The following is a 25,533-nucleotide window of genomic DNA, read 5'->3' on the forward strand; positions in this document are numbered from 1 at the left end:
TACCAGAGCAAAGGGGCAGAATCACCTGGACCTGTTGGCTACACTCCTCTCAGTGCAGCCTACGATAAGATTTGCCTTCTGGGCTGCATGAGTGCACTGCTAACTCATGTTGAGCTTCTCATCAATCAATCAATCAATCTACCCAAGTCTCTTAAACTTTAGTGAAGTCCTGACACTACACTAAGTGGTGAGAATGCATGATGACCTTTACCACTGAAAGACAAATAAAAATTTCAACAAAAGAATATTATGTTAAGCTTTAAAACAAAATGCAATGAACTCACACTATGGGGCAAAAGTTACCTTATTACTGCTGCGTGCTAGAAGGCTTTGTTTGCTTATTTAAGAATAGGGCAACTTATAACATCCTGCTGCAGGCAATTAAGGAAAAAAGATTAATCACCATTAGAATCAGCTAGACAGATCAATAGCCTGACTCCATATGACAATTCCTGTGTTTTCAGTTCTTACTGAGCATACATTAGGATAATAGTCTCCTCAATAAATGGCCCGAGAGATAGGAAGGAAGTGAGAAGAGGGGTGTAATTGAAAAGTTTAAAGGGAAATTTCTGAGAACTGCCTCCTGAAAATCCTTTTAAAGTAAAAACTGTGAAGCTGTTAGAGCTGATTAAATTGGCACATAGATTTTTAGCACCAATTTTCTACCCTAAGTTACACCTCTTTTGCTGGAAATCTGTATTTCAGCCCTATTTTCATTCCTTCCTTTCAAGAAGCTTGGTTGTACATCTTGAGCACGGGTGGTACTTTGCAAGTAGCTCTTACAAAATGCCTTCGGTGATCTGAAGAGTGTTCTCATTCTGAAAATGCTGACCCAGTTATGCTATGTAAAAGCACTGAATGTACATTTAAATCTAAAAACTTGAGGGAACCTTGAAAGTTGCCTGAAAATCACAACTAGTAATGGTACAGAACCAAAAGGGTCAAAAAGTACAAGAAAGGTGAGATTTAAAGACAAGGGGCAGTGGATGAAAACTGGAGCATAGAAGGTTCCATGTGAACAGAAGGAGAAACTTTTTCACTGTCAGAGGGCTAGAGCACTGGAACAGGCTGACCAGAAAGGCAGCAGAATCTCCTTCTCTAGAGACTTTCAAAACCCACCTGAATGTGTTCCTGTGTGATCTGCCCTAGGTCAGAAGGGCTTATACACACTGTAGGAATGGAATGACAGTAATCTTATGCAATGGATAAATGTGAAGTGTGACACCTGGGAAGGGAGTACTCCTTGTTACACACAAAGCAAGCTGAGGCTGCCTGGCTGAGGAGCAGATAAGCTGAAACGGACCTGAGGATCTCACACCACAGCAAGCTGGCTATGTGCCAACAGTCTGCACTGGCAGTAAGAAATGCCAGCAACATCCTTGGCTTTATGAACCACAGCAGAGTCAGCAGATTAACTACTATATGCTTTTACTTGACTTATTAGGCAGCACCTAGAATGTTGCATCTAGTTTATTTATCACACACACAATACACAGAAGACACTTGATATTATAACTTCATCATTGTCAGTAGAAGACAATCCAGTAGACTGGTGGCTGTAACACTTGTGTAACAAGGAGACACTGAGGGAAATGTGCTTATTCTGCCTAGAGAAGAGGTGGCTTCAGATCATCTAATAGCAACCCTCCTATGAGGAGATTGTCAAGAAAACTGAGCTAGCCTCCATTCAGCCATGCATGGAGCATAAGCTGGAACAAAGAAGTTCAGCCTGGCCATAAGGAAAGCCTTTTCCCCCATGAGGACAACAACCTGGCCTTGTAGCAGGCTACCCAGAATGGCTGCATAGTCTCCAGTCTGAGAAGTTTCCAAAACACAGCCGGTTAACACCATGTGCATGGGACTGAGGAGTCCCTTGGAAGGCAGGAACAGCTCCAAAGGAGAGAGGATGATTACATTGCTGTTCTACTCAGCTAGATCAAGTCACAGGTTCCAGGTATTAAAAAAAAAAAAAAACAACAAACCTTTGTGTCCCCCCCCCTTTTTTTTTAATGCTTTTTTTTGTGCTTGGCGCTTTTTCCCACTTCTAGTTTGCATTTTATCTCACCTAGCGGTAACCCTTTCACAATGCTTCTTCTCTGTGATAGGAAGTAGTGAGGTGTGGTAAGGTAAATGCACTTCAATGAACAAGAGAATTTAAATTATGCTGTGATACACCCTGCCTTCCTGCAGAAATTCCCTTTGCTCCATTTTTTGTGGTGAAGGAGAGCATATGCCAAAGCCTCATTCCCAAAGCCAAAACAAAACAATTGTTTTAACACTGTCCTATGAAATGCAGATAAGAAAGCTGAAAAAAGGTAAAAAGGTGCATGACAGTTTTGAAAAGACATTTCAATGCTCAGAAAGCACAAGAAACAAACCAGACAATTCAGAATTCCATACCAAACGTACACGCATGAGGTGAATAAAGCCTGAGCAACAGCAGCTTCTGCTTCAAAGATTTTTCATGCATGTGCCAAATCCACCTGTTTCTGTGAAATGAATCATGCTAAATGACTATACTGAAAATGTGTTCAAAAAATCCCTTAGCAAAAGATTACCAGTAAGTACATTTCTCAAACAGCAGATGAAACTATTACCTACAACCTTAAGATTTCATCAAGTCTCAATCAAGCCTCTCCACAGTCTGACCTGCAAGTAGAATATATAATCTCTTTTTAAAGTACATAAAATAAACCTGTCAATTAAAAACTTGTGTATAATTGTGAAAACACATGATTTAATGCACAGCCCACTTCCGAATGCACAGGTACCACTACTCTTATGCTTCCCACACATTTCAACCTACAACTTGTTGACATCTAAACTTCTCTGTTGTAGCAGGTGTTCCTCGCAGGCACTAAGACAGTGAAAACAGAACCACTCTAGCCATGAATCCATTATCCAGTGTGCTCATTCCTGTTTTTAATTATCAAGACACTTCTGATGCCCAGAATACGCATTCAACCGTGTTTAGTCAGCCAATAACCAATAACTGCTCAAATGAGTGATCACTGCCTGCTGATGTGGAACTAAATAACCCATTAAGTACATCATTGTGCAAAGTAGCTGTCACGCCACAAATTGCTGATCTGATTCTGCTTTAAGAGGCTAAACAGTCTTTATTACTAAGCAAGTTCCCTAAATGACATGAAATTAAACACCACTACTCCTCTACTCTTAAGAGTGTTCTTAAGAACACTCATCTCTTGTTTCTGAAAAAAATACTGCATGACTTTGTTACAATTCTTACAGATACTAAAGAGAATAATACAGCAGCTTTTAGTTCTGTGTACACTGACTATTCTTACTGATGCATTTGACCTTCCATAGAAAAGTCCTGGGGTTGTACTTGAAGTGGTTTCTTTTCCTGGGGTTGTACTTGAAGTGGTTTCTTTAATTTGGGGAAGTTTCATAGCAAAATGATGTGAAACAAGACATCAAGGAATCATAGAATGAATCTTAAAATAGCTTAGGTTGGAAGGAATCTTAAGACATAATTTACTCTAACCTCCCATTCATGGGCAGAGACACCTCTCAACTTGACTCAGCTGATCAAAGCCTCATCCAACCTGGCCTTGAACACTCGCAAGCGAGGCATCCACAACCTCCCTAGACAAACTATTGCAGTCTCACCGCCCTTGTACTCTTTCAATGACCAGGTGACCTGCCTGGTGGACATGGGGATGGCTGTGGATGTAGTCTACCTGGACTTCAGCAAGGCCTTTGACACTGTCTGCCATAGTAAACTCCTGGACAAGCTGGCAGCCCTGTGGCAGGTTAAGAATCTGGCTGGATGGCTGGGCCCAGAGAGTGGTGGTGAATGGAGCCACATCCAGTTGGTGGCCACTCACTAGTGGTGTGCCCCAGGGATCAGTGCTAGGCCCAGCCCTGTTTAATATCTGGGCCTCTCAATTTAAGAAAGATGTTGAGGTGCTCAAACATGTCCAGAGAAGGACAATCAGGCTGGTGAGGGGGCCAGAGCATAGCCCTACAAGGAGCAGCTGAAGGAGCTGGGGTTGTTCATCCTGGAGGAGGGGACTTGATGATCCTAGAGGTCTTTTCCAACCTGGTTAATTCTGTGATTCTATGATGAACTTGTTCTAAAATCTAGTCTAAATCTACTCTCCCTCGGCTTCAAACCATTCCCCCTTGTCTTGTCTCTAGACACCCTTCTGAAAAGTCACTCTGCAGCCTTCCTGGAGGATCCCTTCAGGTACTGCAAGGCAGCTCTAAGTTCCCCCAAGAGTCTTTTCTTCTCTAGAGTGAACAGCCTCAGCTCCCTCAGTTGGTCCTTATAGCAGAGGTGTGCCAGCCCTTGGATCACCTTTGTCACTATGCTCTGTACTCAGTCCAACAGCTCTATGTCCTTATGGCACAGACACCAAAAATGGATGCAGTATTCGAGGCGGGGTCTCACCAGAGCATAGTAAAGGTTCAGAATCACCTCTCCTGACCTTCTTGCCACACTTCTCTTGATGTCACCTATTCCCCTCTAACAAATCAAATGAGGAATTTATTCAGATCAGTAGTTTACCTTTGTGCGTATTTTCACAGCATGCATTCTTGACAGGTTATGCTGGCCAGTAAAATAAAAGGGGAGCCTTCCAACACAGAAAAAATGGCACACAGAGATGGCATCTATGAAATTCTGGTTTCCCCAAATGCCTGAATTAAACCCTCTCTCATGTAGTCAGTGCTCATTGTCTTTGCATTCATTAGGAGAATGCAACACAGATTCTCTTCTTTATTGTGCAACAACATTTTACGTAAGTGGCAATGGCTACCCTATTTTTTCCTTCCCTCTCCCTTCCTGTTGCTCCATTCACTGGACTAAGTAAGAGTAACTCATTCAAGATTTTTTTTCATTCCTCACATTTTCTAGCACTGTAGTTATTCTAGTTATTCTAAATCAGAGTGTGTTCACCTCAACAACTAGGGAAATTTGGAGGTACCTACTGCTCATCTTGGGATTATAAACCCCAACTTCCCTTATTTTGAACTAAAGTATAAAAGAAGCAGAATAACTGCAGCCAATTTTAACTCAATAAAATCTTGCCTGACTGCAGGAGGTGATATTAATGTTTCAGAGATCTCCAGTAATATCTGACTTGACCAGCAAGTGAAAAATAAGAACTAATTAATCTAAATATGAATTAATCATAACCATCCTAAATTCCATCAGTAAATGAAGCCAATCACCAAAATTTTTATTATAAGATAATGGATTTTTAAAAGAAGGGGGGGGTGGGAGGGGAGTATTTCTTATTAGGCCAGAATGGAATACAAAGACTTCTTTCATATGAAAAAAATAAACAACCCAAAGCAACAAAATCCACCAAACACCACACCACAAAAGACCCAAGACAAAACTCTGATAAATACTAGTTAGAAGACTATTCATGGAATTAATTTGGTTTGTCATTGCCTGTTTATAATTGTAAGTTTTTGTATAAACTGCTCAGGCACGTGAATAATTTCAGAAAGATCATTTCACAGTCAGTTAAATAATGGAGTAGATCTGGTTTCAAATCTTCTGAAGAGTTTCATTTGGCGATGAGAATAAACTTCTCTAATAAACTAATGCAACTGATGTAATGGCTAAGGTATTGCCATTACATCAGTTGCATTCTGTGATTGCGAATCACAGAATGGCTTAGTTTGGAAGGGACTTCAGAGATTATCTACTCCAACTTCCCCATCATAGGCAGGGATGTCCCTCAACTAGAATCAGCTGCTCAAGGCCTCATCCAACCTGGCCTTGGACACCCCTAGGGAGGAGGTATCCACAACCTCCCTGAGCAGCATCTTTCCAGAGTCTCACCATCTTCATACTGAAGAACTTCTTCCAAAGATCCAGTCTAAACCTACTCTCCCTCATCTTCAAACCATTCCCGCTTGTCCTATTGCTAGACACCTTTAGTAAAGTGTCTCTCCAGCTTTCCTGTAGGATCCCTTCAGGTATTGGAAGGGTTTCTAGGGCACACAAATTCCAACTTGTACACATGTGCATAAATGCAACAACTTCATGGAGGTCTTTTACTCTACAATGCTAGTCCTAGAATGTTGTGGCCCTTAGGTACATGTTCTCATCTCCACAAGCCAGAGCTGTAAGACAGCAAAGATGAAGCCATGCTGCTTTCCTGAATCAGCTAAGCACTTCAAAGTCTAAGCCTCTGCCATGAATAATTAATATAATGATCATTCATTTATATTAATCTGCAACTCACAAAATGTAAGGCAGCAGAACAACAGAAGTCTGTTCTGCTTATTAAGTGAACCAGTATTTCAAATAGTATGATAGAAGCAGATCTTATGCTTCCATGAAATGTCAAAAGCCATGCAGAGCAGCCTCTCTGCAGTGCTTACCTTTATACAGAGAGAGCACACAACATGCTTTAATGGCTCTTGCTGGTAAAAGGAAAGCTTGAGAATAAGCTGAGTAAGAGAGAAGCATGGACTTCTCAAGAATACATAACAGCAAAACAAAGTTTCTTCTCTGATGTGATAATGTCTCTGTGGTTAGAGAAGGAGTTTTTGAATGCTTTCACATGATCCCCTTCCTTTGAGTAAGCTAGAAAAAAATGGGTTCTGGATAAACCTATGACAGTGTTTGCACATAACAGATTAAAGAAATATGCTCCAAACAGTTACCAAAATTTGGTAACTCATCAAGCAGAATTCAACAGGCATCTCCACTAAGCCATGTATTTTCATGAGAACTGTACAACAGAATAGAGGGCTCACTAAATGCAGAAGAGATACGGTGTTCTTGAGAGAATGTGATTACAAAGCCACTGTTAAAATGTAATATAATCTTGACAAATGGACTGAGAAAGGAACAGAGCACAATAGGAGCAAATACAAAGTACTGAACTTAGGGAAAATCAACTGCACAAATAAGAGATGATAACTAAGTGGCTAAGCAGGAGCTCTACAGAAAAGCATGAAGGATTACAGTGGATCATAGCCTAAAGTGGAAACAGCAATATCACATTCTTGCACACAAGGCACCTAGATTAAGTGTCTGCAGAAGCAAGCCTTATGAAATGTGCCTTCTACTCAATCAGTGTTGATGACTCCACTGGAAGTACTGTATGCAAGGCACTTCCACAAGGAGATAAAGCAGCTGAAGAAAAGGATCACAACAAGCATAAGAACGATATGAAAGAAATATGTACACAAGAAACAAGGAGGAGACAGCCTGTTGTCCACATCCTTGGTGGATCGGACAAATGCTTTAAGCTTCCATACAGAGACATATGGGGTAGATTTTAGGAAGAATTTTCTAAAACTAATGAAGGAGTGTAAAAGATTGCTTGAAGACACCAGGGAGCTTCCAGATGTGGATGTTTCTAAGAACAGGGAAGATAAATTAGCATTAGCTAAGAATTATTTTAAGTTAATCCTGGTCTGCCCAGGAAACAGTACCACTGTGCTTTAATCACTGAACTGCATGAATTGCAAGCAAGATTCCAGTTTATAAACACTACTACTAAAGTATTTATCAGAATAAATATACCTCATTAAGCACAAATCATACTATGGTACACCTGCTAAGTAAGGTCTTTACAAGAACACTAAACACAAATTGTTATGTACAGGAAAGATACTTCAATTTGAACTGGTGTAAATGCTGAGAAATAGGCAGTCATCGTGCATATTTCTTCATTAATCCAGTAGACTATTGTTATTTTGCTGTAGGAGATGTTATTGCTTTAAAGCTGAGAATGGGACTTGCAACATTTAATGCAATGAAAAAGTCAGATTCACACATCTGAATAGATTTTGCACATTAACTAGTCAGAGATTCTTGATTCATACAGGAAAATCACTCTTGCATACAGTGATCACATTCATATTACTCCAATTTACTTACACAAATTCATGTGATTTAATTTATATGTTGATCAGATACACAGTAAACTATGCAGAACCAGTTCAGTCACCCAAACTCTAACATTTTCTCTTACCCTAAATAAAAAAACATAATCCACTTATTGATTTTATTTAAATTTTAATTTTCTATTACAGAACTGCTAACATATTAGCATTTTTACATATGCAACCAGGATGGATATTATGGTGTACTTATGTACTGCAGTGCAAGGTTTCCTATTGCTAATTACTGAGATACCACGAAAAATACTTCTGCTTGCTAAATATACCTTTGGGATCATATAATGACACATGATTCAGATACAGTGCATTAAGTGTGCAGAGAACCTCAACAGTGCTGTTTGCTAGCTTTTAAATGCTTGCTTTTAAAACAGTCTCAGTTTTTTAGGGTAATATTAAAATATGAACAAAGGCAAAGTAAGAAACAGAGAAGAGAAATCAGGTGCCAACATCAACAGATGTTAGAATTTAGTATTTAAAATAAAATGCAACAAGTAAGAAGCCCAAACCAAATACAGGGTAGGAAAGAGCAAAAGCCCATTTCATAAAGTTAAAAGACAGGAAATAAGCAGTTATGAATGTTCAACGAGTTGTGCCATATCATGGGATCAGAAGAAGATACAACACAGGTAGAGATGGATAAATGAGACCTGCTGCTCACAACGGTGGAATGACCCTCATCTATTTCCTCTTTTAATATTTTATTGACAAACTTCGGTTTCTCTGTCATACAAAGTACCAAGAGTCAGACCTTCAAGCAGAGTAACTGCCACAGTCTACTGATTTTAACATCTATGCTTATTTCCATAAGCAAAAGCTTATGGCTTATAACTTGTACGTGTACCTCTTCACAATGGCCCACTGTTCAGTGGTGTGCTCTGCCAGAGATTAAAAATACATTAAACAGAGATTTCAATTTGCTTTCAAGGTATTTTAAGTCAAGTATTTTTCCCCCAACTAATTAGTTGGCAGCTATTCTACATAATAACTAGAGTGCCACTAATAGAAGGAGACACTATCCCAAAAGCTGAGCTAGAAGCTTAGAAGCTGAGCTAAAAAGTGAAAGCACTGAACAGAACTGGTTCTATTCTAACTCAAACCAGGACCCTCATCCACTATTTCATGCTGGACCATGTCTAGGAAAAAGGTAAGATTCTATTTTCATAAATAATTCTGTCCAGCTTGCTAAATGACAGGTTTGTTTGCATTTTCTATAATCATTTTATGCAGACTAGCTCATGGAGACCAAGTTAACAAGGCACTCTGAGTAACAAACAAGTCTTATGTTAATGTTACTGCTCTAATTTTCTAATAAATAAAGTACTTGTTAGAGTGAACAGTAAGAGGGCCTCAAAAGCTAGTAGCTAAATTGCACTGCAGGAATGGTGCTCTAAAACTGCAATTTCAACACACTCTATGCTCTACAGGATACACAGTATTGCCTTGCTGCAACACACTTCAGTATCAATATATGCTGAGTTTGTTGATACTGAGTATAAAGGTCTCTTTTCTCTCTTTTTAAGAACAGACCGTAAGTCCCAACAGTTCTCAGGTAATTAGGTAGTATCTGGTTTGTCAGTCCCTACAGAGACCTTTCAGGTAAGCAGTATGTAAAAATACTGTCTTCCATTTATCAACCTCAGTAGCTCAGGGAGGATTTTTTTCCAGTTCTCCAAAGAATGTTCTTTCAAGGTTTCTGTCATTTTTTTTTCCCTAAGACATTTTCCTGTCATTCTTATGCCTCCTTACTTGGTATGCTCTCCTGCCTTCATCAGCTCCACACTGCAGTTCTGAGTACACTTTCCAAAAAAGTAATCCAGTGTGACTCAGGTTCTACAGGCAACATTTACAAAACAAACCAACCAACCCAGGAAAGTATGATTGACAACAAAACCTGAACTCAAACATACCTATAGAATAGAAAGGAACCAAAAGTACTATTTCAAGTTAAATACATCATTTTATCACAAATCTTTTTCACTGTCACACTTCTGCATCAAGCAAGGACATGCATGCACAGAATGATACAGACCACAGCAGTGCTGCTTCATTTTTGGACCAGCCAAACTGAGATCAAAATCTAACACATAATTATTATTACATTTCTGAAGTCAAATTGCACATTGAATGCATTTGTAATGTACCCCCTTGCTTTTTTTGCATCATGCTAAAAACAGTCAGTCCTACCAGTTAAATGATTCCCCAGTAAAAATGACAAAACCTGAGAAATTTCAAATACAGATGATTACACTCAGTAGAAGGGATCTGTGTCCAAATTTACACTGAACAATCACAGAATTGCAGAATGCCAGCCTGGAAGGGACCCCAAGAATCATCTGGTCCAACCTTCCTAAGTGATAGTATAGTTTAAATGAGCTGGCCCAGCTCAGTCTTAAAACTGTCCAACATAGGGGAATCCACTGCTTCTCTTGGAACTTGATTCCAGTGAAGTACTTTGAGACAGAACTGGCACTACCACTAGCAAGGCCAATTTCAGAATCAGAACCATAGCCTGAGCTATTAACACTACCGAGAAATTGCAGGCTTCATTTCCAGGCTTGTTTCTCACTTTCTCCAGTGAACCAATTGTCAGGATGCACATTTAGTGTACCTGTGATTTGTAACAGTTCTGCTGTGACTCACAGTTTTAGTTCCAAAAATTTGGTTATTCCTTTTTAAAAAAAATGTATTCATTCCATTTCTCTGTGAATGTAATTTATATTAGACAGTAAGCTGCAAATGGCAAGGAAGGAATACACACCACTTTATCTCACTATTAAAAAAAAAAACTTCAGTAAAAATTTTACTGTTCCAGAAAAAAAAACCACTGTCTTGTGCTTAGGTCTCCAATGAGCTACTAAACGAGAGCTACCAAACCATTCTGGAAAGTTCTGTTTCCTGAGAGAGAGGGATAGTTTTGTGAACAACTAAAAATATGTGGCACCATCGCTATGTAATCATAAAAGGGTCACAGAGCTGTTGGAGTTAGTCCAGAGGAGGGCCATGAAGATGATCCAAGGGCTGGAACACCCCTGCTATGAGGACCAACTGAGGGAGCTGTGGTTGCTCAGTCTAGAGAAGAGAAGACTCCAGGGCAACCTTAGAGCTGCCTTGCAGTACCTGTAGGGATGGATCCTCCAGCAAGGCTGCAGAGGCACTTTTCCAAAGGCTGTCGAGTAATAGGACAAAGGGGAATGGTTTTCAGCTGAGGGAGAGTAGGTTTAGACTGGATCTTAGGAAGAAGTTCTTCAGTATGAGGGTGGTGAGACTCTGGAATAGGTTTTCCAGGAAGGCTGTGGGGATGTTCAAGGCCAGGTTGGATGATGCCTTGAGCAGTTGAGTCTAGTTGAGAGATGCCCCAGCCTATGGCAGGGAGGTTGGAAAAAATGATCTTTCAGGTCCTTTCCAACCTAAGCCTTTCTATGCTTCTATAATAATTCTATCCCTAAAATGGGGAAAAGTGAAGTTTAAGGCAGTATGTAAATCAAAATTGTTCATGCCATCCATTTCTGCACAAAGCATATTGGTTTCTCTGTCTGAACCTGTAATCCCAGTACCAAGAGACTTTGATAGTGAACCACGGAGCAATTTACTGCTAAGAAGTTCTTAATCCACAGCCTTACACAACACTTAAAGCTCTACAGTTTGGGCAGAAGAACATGTCCAGAGAAGGGCAACAAAGCTGGTGAGGGGCCTGGAGCACAAATCCTATGAGGAGAGGTTGAGGGAGCTGGGCCTGTTTAGCCTGGAGAAGAGGAGGCTCAGGGGTGATCTTATTACTGTCTACAACTACCTGAAGGGGCATTGTAGCCAGGTGGGGGGTGGCCTCTTCTCCCAGGCAACCAGCAAAAGAACAAGGGGACACAGTCTCAAGTTGTGCCAGGGTAGGTATGGGCTGGATATTAGGAAGCAGTTCTTCACAGAGAGAGTGATTTGTCATTGGAATGGGCTGCCCAGGGAGGTGGTGGAGGCACCGTCCCTGGGAGTCTTCAAGAAAAGGCTGGATGAGGCACTTAGTGCCATGGTCTAGTTGATTGGTTAGGGCTGGGTGCTAGGTTGGACTGGATGATCTTGGAGGTCTCTTCCAACCTGGTTGATTCTATGATTCTAAGATAGAGCAGATTTGCCAGGATGGATAATTGCAGTTATACTGTAGTGGATACAGTATGCAGTTGACACTTTAACCACTGGGCCCTGTATCAGTGTTTCTGAAAACATTCTCTGTTGGTAGTGTTTTTTTTCTTTCTTTCTCTTTTAAAACCCAGCACAGCGCAACATCTTTTCCATTAGCTGTTACTTTACAAACTGGGAACCTAAGGCAAACTTTATACTTTCATAACCAGAAAAAATAATCAAAAAGAGACGGTGGGTCATACGGCCATGTGCTGCACACAGCCAAGTAGGCAGAAACATAGCAAGCAAAGTATTCTAGACTAGGTAGTTGCACACAGATTGCTTTTATAAATAGGATTTAGTATACACTATTGCTTTGCTTGCCCACTGATTCTCTTGACTCTGATCTATAAAAGACAACAAATGGACTGTAAAGCTAGACTTGGCTTAACAGGGACCTAGATAATTCTGCTTTCAACAGATGATTTACTGAGGTCCCTTCTTTATGTGAATCTGCGAATGTTTCTATTCTTTCCCCTCGCTGACAAGTATGTGGTGTGAGTAAAATGCAAGACACTGTAGAGTAAGGTTTGGTTAAAAACACACTGCAGTCTTTTTGGTATAGAAAGAAAACTGGACAAAAGAGGTAATACTGAACAGTGTTAAATTATGGGGGGGGAGAGGCATAAACATTAAGATACAGTAATTACAGGCTTGAATGTGGTTCTACCCAAGTGGTGAGTGGATTGCTGGCACTCCTTTGTAGTACTCACTTCCATTTTGTCATACCTATATTCATCTGCTTTAGAATGGAAAGAAATCTTCATCACTAAACCTGTAAAGAAGATGTAGCCTGGCATCAAGTGCTTTCTTATATGCTTCTACGGGAAATTAGAGAATCCACTCCTCTAACATATACAGTAAATAAGATGAAAATTCTGCATATTCTTGCTTGAAAGAGGACACCTGCATTTGACACTCATATACTATAGCATGAAATCATACAGTACATGGATGTAAATGAGCAATTTGGAAATTGCATATATGGGGATGAAAGGAGCACTTAGATTCCCACCCACTATTTCTTGTATATGCAAAATGAACCCATAATCTAAAATTAGCAATCTCCCTGTAACAATGGAGTTAATGGCTGGAGCATGGAAGCAGGGGCAGCAGTCAGAGAGATATACAATAAACCAAAAAACTTACAACTTGTTAGTCTGAAAGTGCAGCAATGTAGAAGAACAAAAGCCAGGGAGTTTCTCTTATCTTTTGTTCGGGGAAAAGATAGAAAAAAAAAAGGACTGACATTCTTCAAGTACCCTGCTGACTCCAATTCAATGGTTTAAGCAAAAGGAACCTAAAGATCTGGGAGGAGAAGGGCCATCCTTCCTTGGGTGTAAAAATAATGTATCTCTGTACCTGTGCTTTGTCTGAGATTAAAAAGGAAAACATCTGCTGCTGCTTCTTGTCTTACTCCCTCTACCTGAGACGTGAACACATCACCTGTTATTAAAATCAATAAAAGAATCTGGTTTTCTGCTAACAAAGTGGGGTTTTTTTGAGTGTGTAGAGACATCTCAACTCTTAAGAACACAGACCTGTTATGACAATTGTCATACTAAACTAAAGAGACTTCTTTGGGTAACAACTTGCCAACACATTCAACACAGCAGGATGAAAACAAAAGAGTGAGCAACACTGCTGAGCACCTTTTTGCTTTATAAAGTAACAAAACCTGTACCCAGAGAACTAGAACAGTCATCTGATTTGTTAAAGATGTTCAAGACCATAAATAATGAAATAGTTGATAAACATGAAATAAAAGGAAAATTATGTTTGTAGATGTTTGTCAGAAAACAGGAATCAGGTTTATTTATTTGGGAAGACAAACTGATCTGATATGAAATGGAGATGAACATTTAAAACGCTGTCATCATGTTGTATTGAGAAGTGTGCAGAATGCACCCCAAAACTGATTCAGTACAGAGCTGTTTGACAAGACACCTGGAAGGTCAAGCCATAATAATAACAATGACTGAGTTTATGATGGTAATACAGGTACAAATAGAAACAAGGATTTCACAGAATGGCTTAGGTTGGAAGGGACCTTAGAGATCATCTACTCCAACCTCACCACCTTAGGCAGCAACTAGACTTGGCTGCTCAAAGTCCCATTCAACATGGCCGTGAACACCCCCATGGAGGAGGCATTCACATCCTCCCTGGACAGCCCATTCCAGAGTCTCACCACCCTCATACTGAAGCACTTTTTCATAAGATCCTGTCTAAACCTACTCTTCCTCAGCTTAAAACCATTCCCTCTTGTCCTGTTGCAGGACATCCTTCTGAAAAGCTCTTCCCAGCCTTCCTGTAGGTACTGGAAGGCAGATTTAAGACCACCCTGAAGTCTTCTCTTCTCTACACTAAACAAATCCATCTCTTTCAGCCTATTGTCATAATAGCAAAAGTGTGAGTTCTACAACATGAGATCAGTTTCCAGGTGTACCATGGGGTAAAGAACACAGACTTTTTTTGGAAAGTATGTCTGTAGATGAATTAAGACATGAAGTGCAGCCTATGTGGAACAGTGCTTTGAGTTAAGCTTTCCCCATCATGGCACCCCAAGGTTGGTGATTTTGACTCCAAATGTTAAAAAACCAAGTAATATGTACAGACAAATAGCTGGCAGGAGCTTTAATTTGTAGTTGTGTATATTTCATCACAGCACCAAATAGTTCCATCTTATCTCTTACTTGGTTTCTGCAGCACCGACACAACATTCTCAATTAATACTGTGCGGCTGGGAATAATGGTGTGAAAAAGGAACATGCACCAAACTACTCTTAACAAACAACAGGCACTTCTAGTCTCTCTTTGAAAGGACATCAGATGTTGTATCTTTTTCCAGTCACACTGCACCTAGATACATCCATCTTTGGGTGACAGGACTGTCAGAATAAGCAAGAAATGCCCCAATTCAAGAAGGTAGAGCATGGAAACAGCTGCTTGGGAACAACAGGTATGGAGCATCTTTTTTCCCTGAATAAGAAGAAAATCCTCTGCTGGTTAAAGAAAGATGACAACATAACAAGTACTAACTATGTTGATACCAGAAGCCTAGTGCGCTAAGGAGCAAAAGAGAACACGCACAAGAAAATTCCCTGCTTTCTGCAAGGGAAGTTGACACAGAGCATAGAGAAGGAAAGGTCAGCTCTGATCTACTTAAGTCAGAAACTACAGTAAAGTAATGAAAAGTGCAGGACTAACTGGCTTACTAACTACCACCGCAGAAGTTCTTCCTCTTGTGCAACTGAAGTAGGATAGAAAACTGAAGAAAAGGAGATTTAACTAACTTCCCCACATCTATTTGTAATGAGCAACAACGATGAAGTTTACCAAGATTATATGAATTGATCTTTGTCTTTCCTCCCCATCAGGTTTTAGGGCTCTCTTGGAAAAACAAACTAGTACAATATTACAGGAAAGATTGTTCCTCAAATGCATCCTTGCTTTGCTGTATTTCCTCTTAGCTTTTAAATAAGAGGTTCAAGTCATGTGTGCTATTGCCTGTGTCTGACAGGACTTAACTCATTCCTATTGTGAAAGTAAAAATAGGTAAAAAGCTCTGCATGTACAGGTTAATTCTGTCAGTATTTATTTATTTTGAATTAGATGCTTTTTAACTGGCTAAAAGAGAAAGGTTTTTACCACTTACTATCTTCCTTTCCGAGAAGTCTGTGTTCTGAAAATTCCTGTAACTCTGCTGGATATAAGAGATCAAAGTCTGCTCTGGTACCTCTTATTATGAGAAATGAAGTGTACCGAAGAGCTCACAAGCTCTGTTAGGAACGAACTGCTACATTTCTTTAAAACAGGATGTAAGACTAATCAGATTTTGCAACAAATAAAAGGAGAAAAAGGGAACCAATCTCAAACATATTCTGAGTCAACCAAAACATTTTGAAGAGCATCATGCTGTAGACAGTTGAAGACGTAGTTTGATTTGGAAAAGGAAATTAAAATCTGCACTGAAAAAATATTAGCTATAGAAATAGGAAGATAAAAAAATTGAATGGGGATGTAGTTGAAACAGAACTGTCTAAGTATGACAGAAAACCAAACTGAATGCTTTGCCTCAGTTTTCAGGGAGGAACAGGGAGGCACTAGAAGTAGAAATCACATACAATATGGTGAGGAGAATGACTGCTCAACAGTAATAAAGGCACAGCCTGCAAAACAGACCTTAAAAATTCCTAACACCATACACTCTGAGGGAAGCTGTAATCTTCATGCGAGAATTCAGGAGGAGTATATGGAACACACATCCAGCAGGAAGGAGTTTTCAAGAAAGTAATCCAAATGATGCACTGAATCAGAAAAGTCTTACAATCTCAATAAACACCTCTCATAACATTAGGGAACAGGTTCCTCATTTGCTGCTTCCATGAACACAGAACATAAAAAGCATTTGGAATTGACTAGTAGAACATTTTGCCCTCTTCTTGCTCTCAGGAAAACTCATACCAATTCACTTCTTTTCCAATAAAAACAAATAATTCTATGAAACTTTGACAAGGTGAATTCTTTCCCAGTGCTCTTGGTGTACTTCTGCTAGGATGACTTTATTACCAGGTCAGCTATCAGCAGTCATTATTCATTTGAAGTAATCTCTGCTTCCATTCTGTTTAATATCCTAACAGGATATTATGAGCAGTTACTTTAGTTCAGCTGTCTTCATATTCTTCAACAAACTCCTCTTTCATAGAAAGGCTCCCTGGTTTTTCAAAAGAAGTTCTAGCATCTATCTTAACACTATGCCACAATTCATATTGTCTCAAAAACTGCCAGCTATTTCCTTTGACATTCCCATGCATTTTGCATGCCAAAATTCTTGTCTTTAAATTTTCTATCTACCCTGTAGATAACAAGGCCAATATTCTGACTGAAACGTTGTCCAGATAACACCCCAAGGATTCTGTGCAAAATCAAGCTCCCAAATCCCCTACAATTTAACAAAAATGAGATGCTTCAAGATTTGAGAAATGACTGAGGAGTGTGGACACTGATAAGCACACGCAGCTTTATGCCCTGGATCAAATATCTGATGATTTCAAATCAACAGCTGCCACTGGATGAATTAATCCTTGTGAATGAAACAATGAAAAACATCTTAAGAGAAGCATCATGCAGTTCCAGAGGCACTAATATTACAGCTGTTTCAGAGGCACAGCTATTACAGTACCTTCCACTACTGAGTTATTCATATTATACCTGCGGAACTGGAATGAATGTATTAGCTCCCTCATTTGCCTTAAACCGTGCAAACTGCTGCATGCACATATGTGCTGCAGCCATCTTTAACCAATTCTGTATTTCTCCAATTCAGGATTGTTTCTTTGCTGCACAGTAATTTCCCATACTACCTGCATTCTCCACCATTATTCTGCCATAGTTTTTTGTGTGAGAGCACGACAGACAGATTATTTCACTGCACTCCTTTTCTAAGGAAAAAGGGCAGTAAAATAATAATGCTTTTGCTGAACTGGAGAGGAATACCAAAAGGTTGTATTTAAAACATTAGGAACAGATATGGCATACACGAATCCTTAACACTTAACACAGATAGAGGATACTTAAGAATTCCCCTCAAAACCTTTCCCCAGCCAAACAAACAAACAAACAAAAAATTAAAAAAACCCCAGTGCTCACTTTCTCCCATCCCACATTTTCTCCCAATTTGCCCCAAACAGGCCGAAATTCACTGCAGCAGCCTTCAGCCTTGAAGGCTGTGGCCTACCACAGGGTCCTCCTACATAGTTACCTAGTTACCAGACAAAGATTCCTCTGGAGAGTTAGAGAGGCAGGGAGAAAAGAGAGCAAATTGACCTTGCTGCTTACTTTTAAAGTATTGGCAGGATTATTGGATTGAACAACATAATTATGATATCCAGGGGTGGCTAGTTCATCCCCTGGGATGGATCTTGGTCTCAGTAGGTTTTTTAGGGAGTCTAGGATAACCTGGAAGCCCCCAAATCATACAATATAACAATGGTTAAGTTTGGACAATGAAAAGCATATCTGATAGCTGGCATTAACAACAGCATTTGACAGCATTTTCCAGATAGGAACTCTACATTCTTTCTGTGTAATTACATGCTTGAAATGCTTCCTTAGGAACTAATCTGCTTTTACTTGGATGTTGAAAAATTGCCCGCCATGAATCACTGTCCTTGTTCATTTACACTTCTCAACTATATTTTGATCAACACTTTCTTTGCCTGATTCAGCCTTGCAATCCCCTGTAATCAGCAATGCCTCATTCTTTGGCACTGTATAACTAAGCCCCTATACATTGGCTGCAGAACACTTTTATTTCCTCACCTTGGCTGCTGCAGTACCAGCATACATCTGAATATCCATCAGATTTACTAAAGCTTCTTACAGGCACCCTGAAATGAAACTGGCATTGTCTAGAGTGTATCTAATTAGGAATGCAAATACATCCTCACTCAAAAAGTTAATGCCAGGGTTTGCTCAGCACTCTCTCTGTGCTGACAGTCAGTGTCTCCAAGGGGTGGTGGAGTAGTTATTTCACCAAACCTTAAAATCCCTCTCATGACAGTAGTTGAATAATGCTGTTCATTAAGCAGAAAGCTGTATATGTCCTTTTTAATGAATTAATTTTACTTATTTTTTTCTGATCTCCTGAGCTTATGTCAGGACTCTGCAATTGCTGGGCTGTTGAATACATCCAAATGCAGCTGAACACTCTTCAAGCCACTCTGACTGTCAAGGCAAACACGCTTAGGATAGTTTTCAGTACAAGTGGAAGCAGATTCTTAGTCCATTGGTCATAACTTATGCAGGTCAGAGAAGAAGGAGGAGAATAATCAACTCTTTACAGCTTCAGGCACACCCACCAAGGTATTTTCTGATACTTTCTTTTTTATTTCCCTTGTCCAATTGAACTTGCAAAGCAGAAGTGAAAGACGGCACTGATAGGAATCATATTAATACTGTTCATTTAGGTCCTGTGTAATTACTGTCTGCACGCATCACAGAAGACTCCAAGAAGATACACTGAAGAGTCTCCTGCAGAGCAGTGTTTGCACTTCCATAAAAACTGAACCTTTGTGAAACTCATTGGTGCATCTCCCCAAAATGAAAAACTTTATAAAGTAACAGTCAGTCATTATCATCTGAAATTCAAGTCTAAGACTAGACATATAGATGACAGATTTCACTGGGGAAAAGAGAGAAACAACTCTGTAATCTTAAAATAACCAAAGGTGGGAAGGTGGGATGAGAAATCAGAGACAGAACAAGGGGACACAGCCTTAAGCTGCCCCCCGGGGAGGTTTACACAGGATATTAGAAAGAAGTCCTTCACAGAAAGAGTGACCGGCCATTGGAATGGCTGCCCAGAGAAGTGGTAGAGTCCCTGTCCCTGGAGGTGTTAAAAAAGAGATTGAATGTGGCACTTGGTGCCATGATTTAGTTGATTAGATAATGTTGGGTAACAGGTTGGACCTGATCTCAAAGGCCTTTTCCAACCAGACTGATTCTATGATTCTGTGAGAATTAAATTAAACTCAGCTGATTACTGACAGTCCAAACAGGACCGGAATTGAACCCATCCAGTAGCACCTGCACAGTGCTAACATCATTGACAATCTAACTGCATGAAGTAGCTGGGATTGCCTACCAGGGTATTTCAAGTGTGAAGGAGGCAACTTTGAATTTGCTCACAATCCACTTCCAAAGACTGACTGCTCCCTGAGGAAAGAGAATAGCTTCAAAACTATTGTGACATATTGCAGTAGCCAGCACGCTCATCACACACATGTGATTTTTCTTGGCAACTACTTGGATTCCATGTTTGATCCTGATTCTACCGTAAAAATCTTCTTCAGACATGCACAGAAGTTTCAAAATTCCCTGATCGGCAGTGAAATTACATTCTTTAGAGTAAGTGATTGTGAGAATATATCATCAAAAAGGCTTTTTCAAGCAGAAACGGTTCCAGTTTGAAATCTTCTCAAAATTACAGAATTAACAAGATTGGAAAAGACCTCTAGGATCATCAAGTCCAACATATCACCTAATCCTTCTAATTAACTAAACCATAGCACCAAGCGCTTCATCCAGTCTCCTTTTAAACACCTCCAGGGATGGTGACTCCCTATCTCTCAGGGCAGCCCATTCCAAAGGGTGATCACTCTTTCAGGGAAGAACTTCTTCCTAACATCCAGCTTAAGCCTGCCCTGGGGCAGCCTGAGACTGTGTCCTCTTGTTCTGTCACTGATCACGGGGGAGAAGTGACCAACCCCCACCTGATTACAACCTCCCTTCAGACAGCTGAAGAGAGCAATAAAGTCTCCCCTGAGCCTCCTCTTCTCCAGACTAAATAACCCCAGCCTCCTCAGCCACTCTTTGTAGGGCTGCTCTCCAGTCCCCTCACCAGCATTGATGTCCTTCTCTGGACACATTTGAGCATCTCAACAGTTTTCTTAAACTGATGGGCCAAAAACTGGACACAGTACTCAATCTTTAGCCTATCCAGTGCTGAGTACAGGTGCAAAAGGACTTCCCTGGTCCTGCTGGCCACACTATTCCTGTTACACGCCAGGATGCCATTGGCCTTCTTGGCCACCTGGGCACACTGCTGACTTATGTTCAGTCAGCTGTCAACCTGCACCCCCAGGTCCCTCTCTGCCTGGCTTCTCTCCAGCCACTCTGTTCCCAGCCTGTAGTGCTGCCTGGGGTTGTTGTGGCCAAAGTGCAGAATCCAGCACTTGACCTTGTTAAACCTCATGGCGTTAGACTGTGCCCATCTATCCAGCCTGTCTAGGTCCCTCTGCAGAACCCGCCTACCCTCTAACAGATTGACACAGGCTCCCAACTTGGTGTCATCTGCAAATTTACTGACAGTGGACTCAATCCCCTCATACAGATCATCATTAAAGATATGCAACAGGATTGGGCCTAGCATTGATCCCTGGGGCACACCACCAGTGAGTGGCCACCAACTGGATGTGGCTCCATTCACCACCACTTTCTGGGCCTGGCCCTCCAGCCAGTTCTTAACCCAGCACAGAGTGCTCCTGTCCAAGCCATGGGCTACCAGCTTGGCCAGGAGTTTGCTACAGCAGACAGTGTCAAATGCCTTGCTGAAGTCCAGGTAGACTACATCCACAGCCATCCCCACATCCACCAGACAGGTCAGCTGGTCATAAAAAGCGATCAGGTTGGTCAAAAGGAGCACAGTTTAAAGGAGCTTTTAACTTTATTGTAGGTATGTCTCCTGCTGTGAGATCTGTAAATGGCATCTGACCAAGACAGGACAGCATGAAAAGCAAACACAGAAAATGCTGTAAGAGCAGAAGCCTATTCATGAGTAACAGTGACAGGCACAAAGAGAAAGTAAGCAAACATATAAAGGTTCTTTGAGAACATGTTTAACTTGAAGTTAAACATAATTCAAATAGGATTAGGGAACTCACAAACTGAAAATAATAATAAAAAAACCAATAATCAACATTTTTCAGGCAGCAGCAACAAAATTAGTTGGCACCACTGCATCCTGTAGTTACATGCTGAAGTATGTCCTGAAATATCTTAGAAATGGAGAGTAAATGAAGAAATAAAAAACTTACCCGAATCATCATGACTGAGCATCTAATGTTATGAATTGTATCATAGACCTTCTTAGAAATGTCCACAAACTGGTTATCATCAAACAGCTGCACAGTGTTCTTGCTTAAGCTCTCCAATGCAATATTGACTTGACTAATAAACTCTGGAATCACTATTTAAAAAAAAGCAAAACAGAAAGAAAATTCAGTGAGCATTAAAAAGGTTAAACTGTGTGAGATGGTTTGGGAGTTACCTGCCCCCCTCCCACACTCTTATGAAATCACCCAGACTAGGCTCAGCTGGCTGGAAGTTAAAGAATGAATCTTTATATTCACAGCTTAGCACAATATACAAGCAAAAATTTACAATATCTTACAAATATTTACAGCTATATACAGAAATATACAAGCTAAAAGTAATACAGAAACACAACACCCCTCTCAGAAATCAGAGTTCCCAAGAGGGGCTCCCAACCACCTTTCCACCCCTCTACCTTATCCCAGAGTCTGCCTTATATGTAAAGTGAGTTGGGAGGATCAGCAATGGGGTTAGAAGCAGAATGATTAGTTGGATTACACAGATATAAGCAGAAGAGCAGAAGCCCAGGAAGAAAAACAGACAGTGATAGACTTGAACAGTGTGGCCCCTATGGCTGAGCTAGAGGATGAGCTCAAACGGCCACAAACAGACATGCTGTCTCATCTATGTTTGTGTCCTTGCTTTTATACATCTCAGCAAACCTATGAGTGAAGTGAACATCACCATTGTTTCCTTTTCACAGGCTATAATCTAATTTTTCTCATTAAAATAGTCCACTTAGCTTCAAACCAGCACACCATGATTTTTTTTCTTTCAAGCCATTTGCCTCAACATGATTAAAAGTTTCTTTTTAAAAAAGTATTACAGTAATAACACAATCAGCTTTAAGTAGGAACACATTTATAATTTTTATTACAGTGCTAAAAATGCATGTGGTGTGCACTGGTCTACACTGTAAGCTGTGGATAGGCACACTGTGAGCTGGAAGGTGGATACAGAGCACACCAATGAAGAAAGCTTTGAAAGGGAGGACAAGGAAGCAGTTGTAAAAACTTGACAGTGATTTCAGCAGTAATTTCACCCAAAGAACCAGGATTAATAACCTGTGCTCAAAACTGGAACTACTATTAAACGGACTCCTACCATTTCAGAATCTGCTTTCAATCTGATTTGAGATAAAACTACTGAAAGATTGATGCTTATCCAAGTTCCCCAGTTGTAACCTAGACTAATGAGGCAGTTTACATTGTCTGATTGAATCAAATTAATCATAAATTTTGATCACTTTGATATTAACCTGCAATTTATCCACAACACCCTGGCAATTTTCTTTTGGTAGTCCATGGCCTGAATTTGAATGGTGATCTGGTTTTACTGTATCTCCCTTGAACCTTTTCATCAATTTGAAGCAAAAGAAACCCAAGACACAGAATATAGAGTGGATAAAATGGCATCCATCACATGCAGAAGGATCTCAAACAAGCAGAGATCTAACTCGTTTCCAACAATTCATTTCATAGCACTTGGAAACTGAAGACATAGAAGAAATGGAAATTAAAGAGACAGAACTCAACCTCTGTAATATTCACTATGAGTAACATACATTTTCTGGAAGAGACTTTGTTTTCAGGCAACATATGGATTTCAAATCCAAGTATAAGAAGCTTTCCATCCCTTACTCCAAAATTACATGCTGTGTAATTCCCAAATTCATACCACACAAAAGCAACACTTTTCAGTCCAGTAGATATGAATAATTTCAGGTAATTTTTTAAAGAGAACATTAATTTGATGGGTTTGCCTCTTCTTCTTTTTTCCCCTAAAATTAAAGTATAAGCCAATTTAGGCTGTAATTCAGCCTTTCCTGAGAGGGACAGTATGGAAAAGAGAAGGATGTTTTGGAAAATACTAATAATGTTCATGCTGAAAGTCTCCAAACTAATTTACAGATTTCACATCACCGAAGAAAAAATACTCTGCCCTCTTCTTGAAATTAAGCTTATTTGTTTCAAAATTGAGCATGTCTGCTCTACTTCCTGTCTTGTTTTAAACAAGCAATGCTATTTGTCTTTACTTGTAACCATGTCTTCTTGCAACCCCATATGTTCACTTGATTTAGCCCTCTTCAATCAAAATCAACTGATGAGCCATGTCTGCAGTTTAATTACTATCAGGGCCCAGTTCTTAATTCTTAGCACATCTATATACAACAATCCCATCAGGTAATACACAAAAGTAAACTTCACTAATCACTTCATTTCAATTAGCAAGTCTATGCCTGTTATTTTGAATAACAAAATCATCAGGGCAATAGGTTTTCACCTTTGCAGAAGACCAGTGACACCAGTAGAAGATAGGAGCTATTCCACTGCTACCATTTAATGAAATTATGTCAAGTGATTAACATCATTTAATCAGCAGCAGTATTGAAAAATTATGTCTCCACAGCTAAAAAGTCCACACACATGCAGCACTCACCTAAACTGTGTCTTAACAAAGTGACTGTGACAGACATGGACAGACATCATGTGAACTCCTAGAACTGAAGCAATAAAGAAAAGACTGGATGAGGCACTTAGTGCCATGGTCTAGTTGACTGGATAGGGCGAGGGGATAGGTTGGACTGGATGATCTTCGAGGCCTCTTCCAACCTGGTTGATTCTATGGTTCTATGATTTCTTCTGATTTTTAGCTGGGAAACAAACAAAAAGCCAAAAAAAAACAACCCACCAAAAAACCCCTAATAAAAACTCTGGGTTTTTTTATTTGAGAAAAGGGAAAAAAATCCCAAGATCTTCATAGAACATGAAAACCCAGATTAATTCTCGTTCACCACTCCTGTACTCAAGTACTGAAAATAAGACTGATTGGTGCTCTGCTGTGTCTGCAGGACAATCCCCAGGTCTTGCGCTTATGTTGGAATGATACAGGCAGTGATGGCTCTTCCTCTCAACTTGGAATGCTACTGGTTCTCAAGGGTGGCAACAGAGAGCAGAAGTGGTGGATGGCTGAAGGTACAGATCTGTGATTTATGTTAAGAGAAAGAATTTGTGGTAAATAAACAAAACTTCACCTTCAATGAGACACTCACTGTACCATGTAAATAGACTGGAAAAAAGTTCAAGAGATCCCACTACATTGAAGACTGAAAACCTACTCTTTCAAAGGCAGCTTTGAAATGGAAATGCAAGTACAGTGTGTAGAAGAATCAATGAAGCTCTCTGTGGCAGACCAACAGATCCCAGCTACAGGCAGACTGCAGACCGCCACAGCTATTAATTGAACCTAAGTTCAGTGACCTTTCAACAAAGGAAAAGACTCTTTGTCGGGCAATCATCTATCCAGACACATCTTCTGTGCTCAAATAAAAGAGCCATATGACTGTTCAGTATGAGATATGAAAACATGAGCAGCCTTCCCAAGAACTGTTTTCTCAATATACGAAATTATAGAATACCCAGAGTGAATAGCAAGTTTCAACTAATGACACAGAATAAAAATTCCATAAAGTACCTAAATTGAACCTCTAATACCAAAGTGCACAAAAACCACAGAAGAACTTCATGAGAAAGGAAGGAGGATTTATTAGAAGAATGGGAATTTCCACTTTCCACAGGGAGCTGTAATCTCAGGAACAGCAAAAAAAAAGTGGACAAGACTGAATGAAGAAATGGTTTTCCTCCTGAAGATAATAAAATCGGGGCAGTAACTTTTGATGAATTAAGACACTAAGGAGAAAAAAATCCCCATGAGAACTTCCCAAAGTCCACCAGAAGATATATTCTGAAAAAGTAAGCAACAGCCAAAAACGTGGTCACATAAGACCTAAAAAGAAGCTGAATTGAA

General features: G+C 40.0%; 1 protein-coding gene across 14 annotated transcripts in view; it reads right to left on the minus strand.

Moving 5' to 3' along the window:
* CTNNA3 (catenin alpha 3) overlaps window positions 1–25,533 on the minus strand; it is a 452,565-nt gene that overhangs the window by 64,268 nt on the left and 362,764 nt on the right. For 13 of the 14 annotated variants that reach the window (XM_064145224.1, XM_064145225.1, XM_064145223.1 and 10 more), the window contains one exon: window positions 21,669–21,820. In XM_064145224.1, the coding sequence (XP_064001294.1) occupies window positions 21,669–21,820 (152 nt within the window). Of the gene's footprint in view, window positions 1–7,261; window positions 7,353–21,668; window positions 21,821–25,533 lie in introns of those variants that run through there. The other variant, XM_064145228.1, reaches the window with a different exon arrangement.

The sequence above is a fragment of the Pogoniulus pusillus genome, chromosome 6, assembly GCF_015220805.1.
Source record: "Pogoniulus pusillus isolate bPogPus1 chromosome 6, bPogPus1.pri, whole genome shotgun sequence".
NCBI classification, from domain to species: Eukaryota; Metazoa; Chordata; class Aves; order Piciformes; family Lybiidae; genus Pogoniulus; species Pogoniulus pusillus.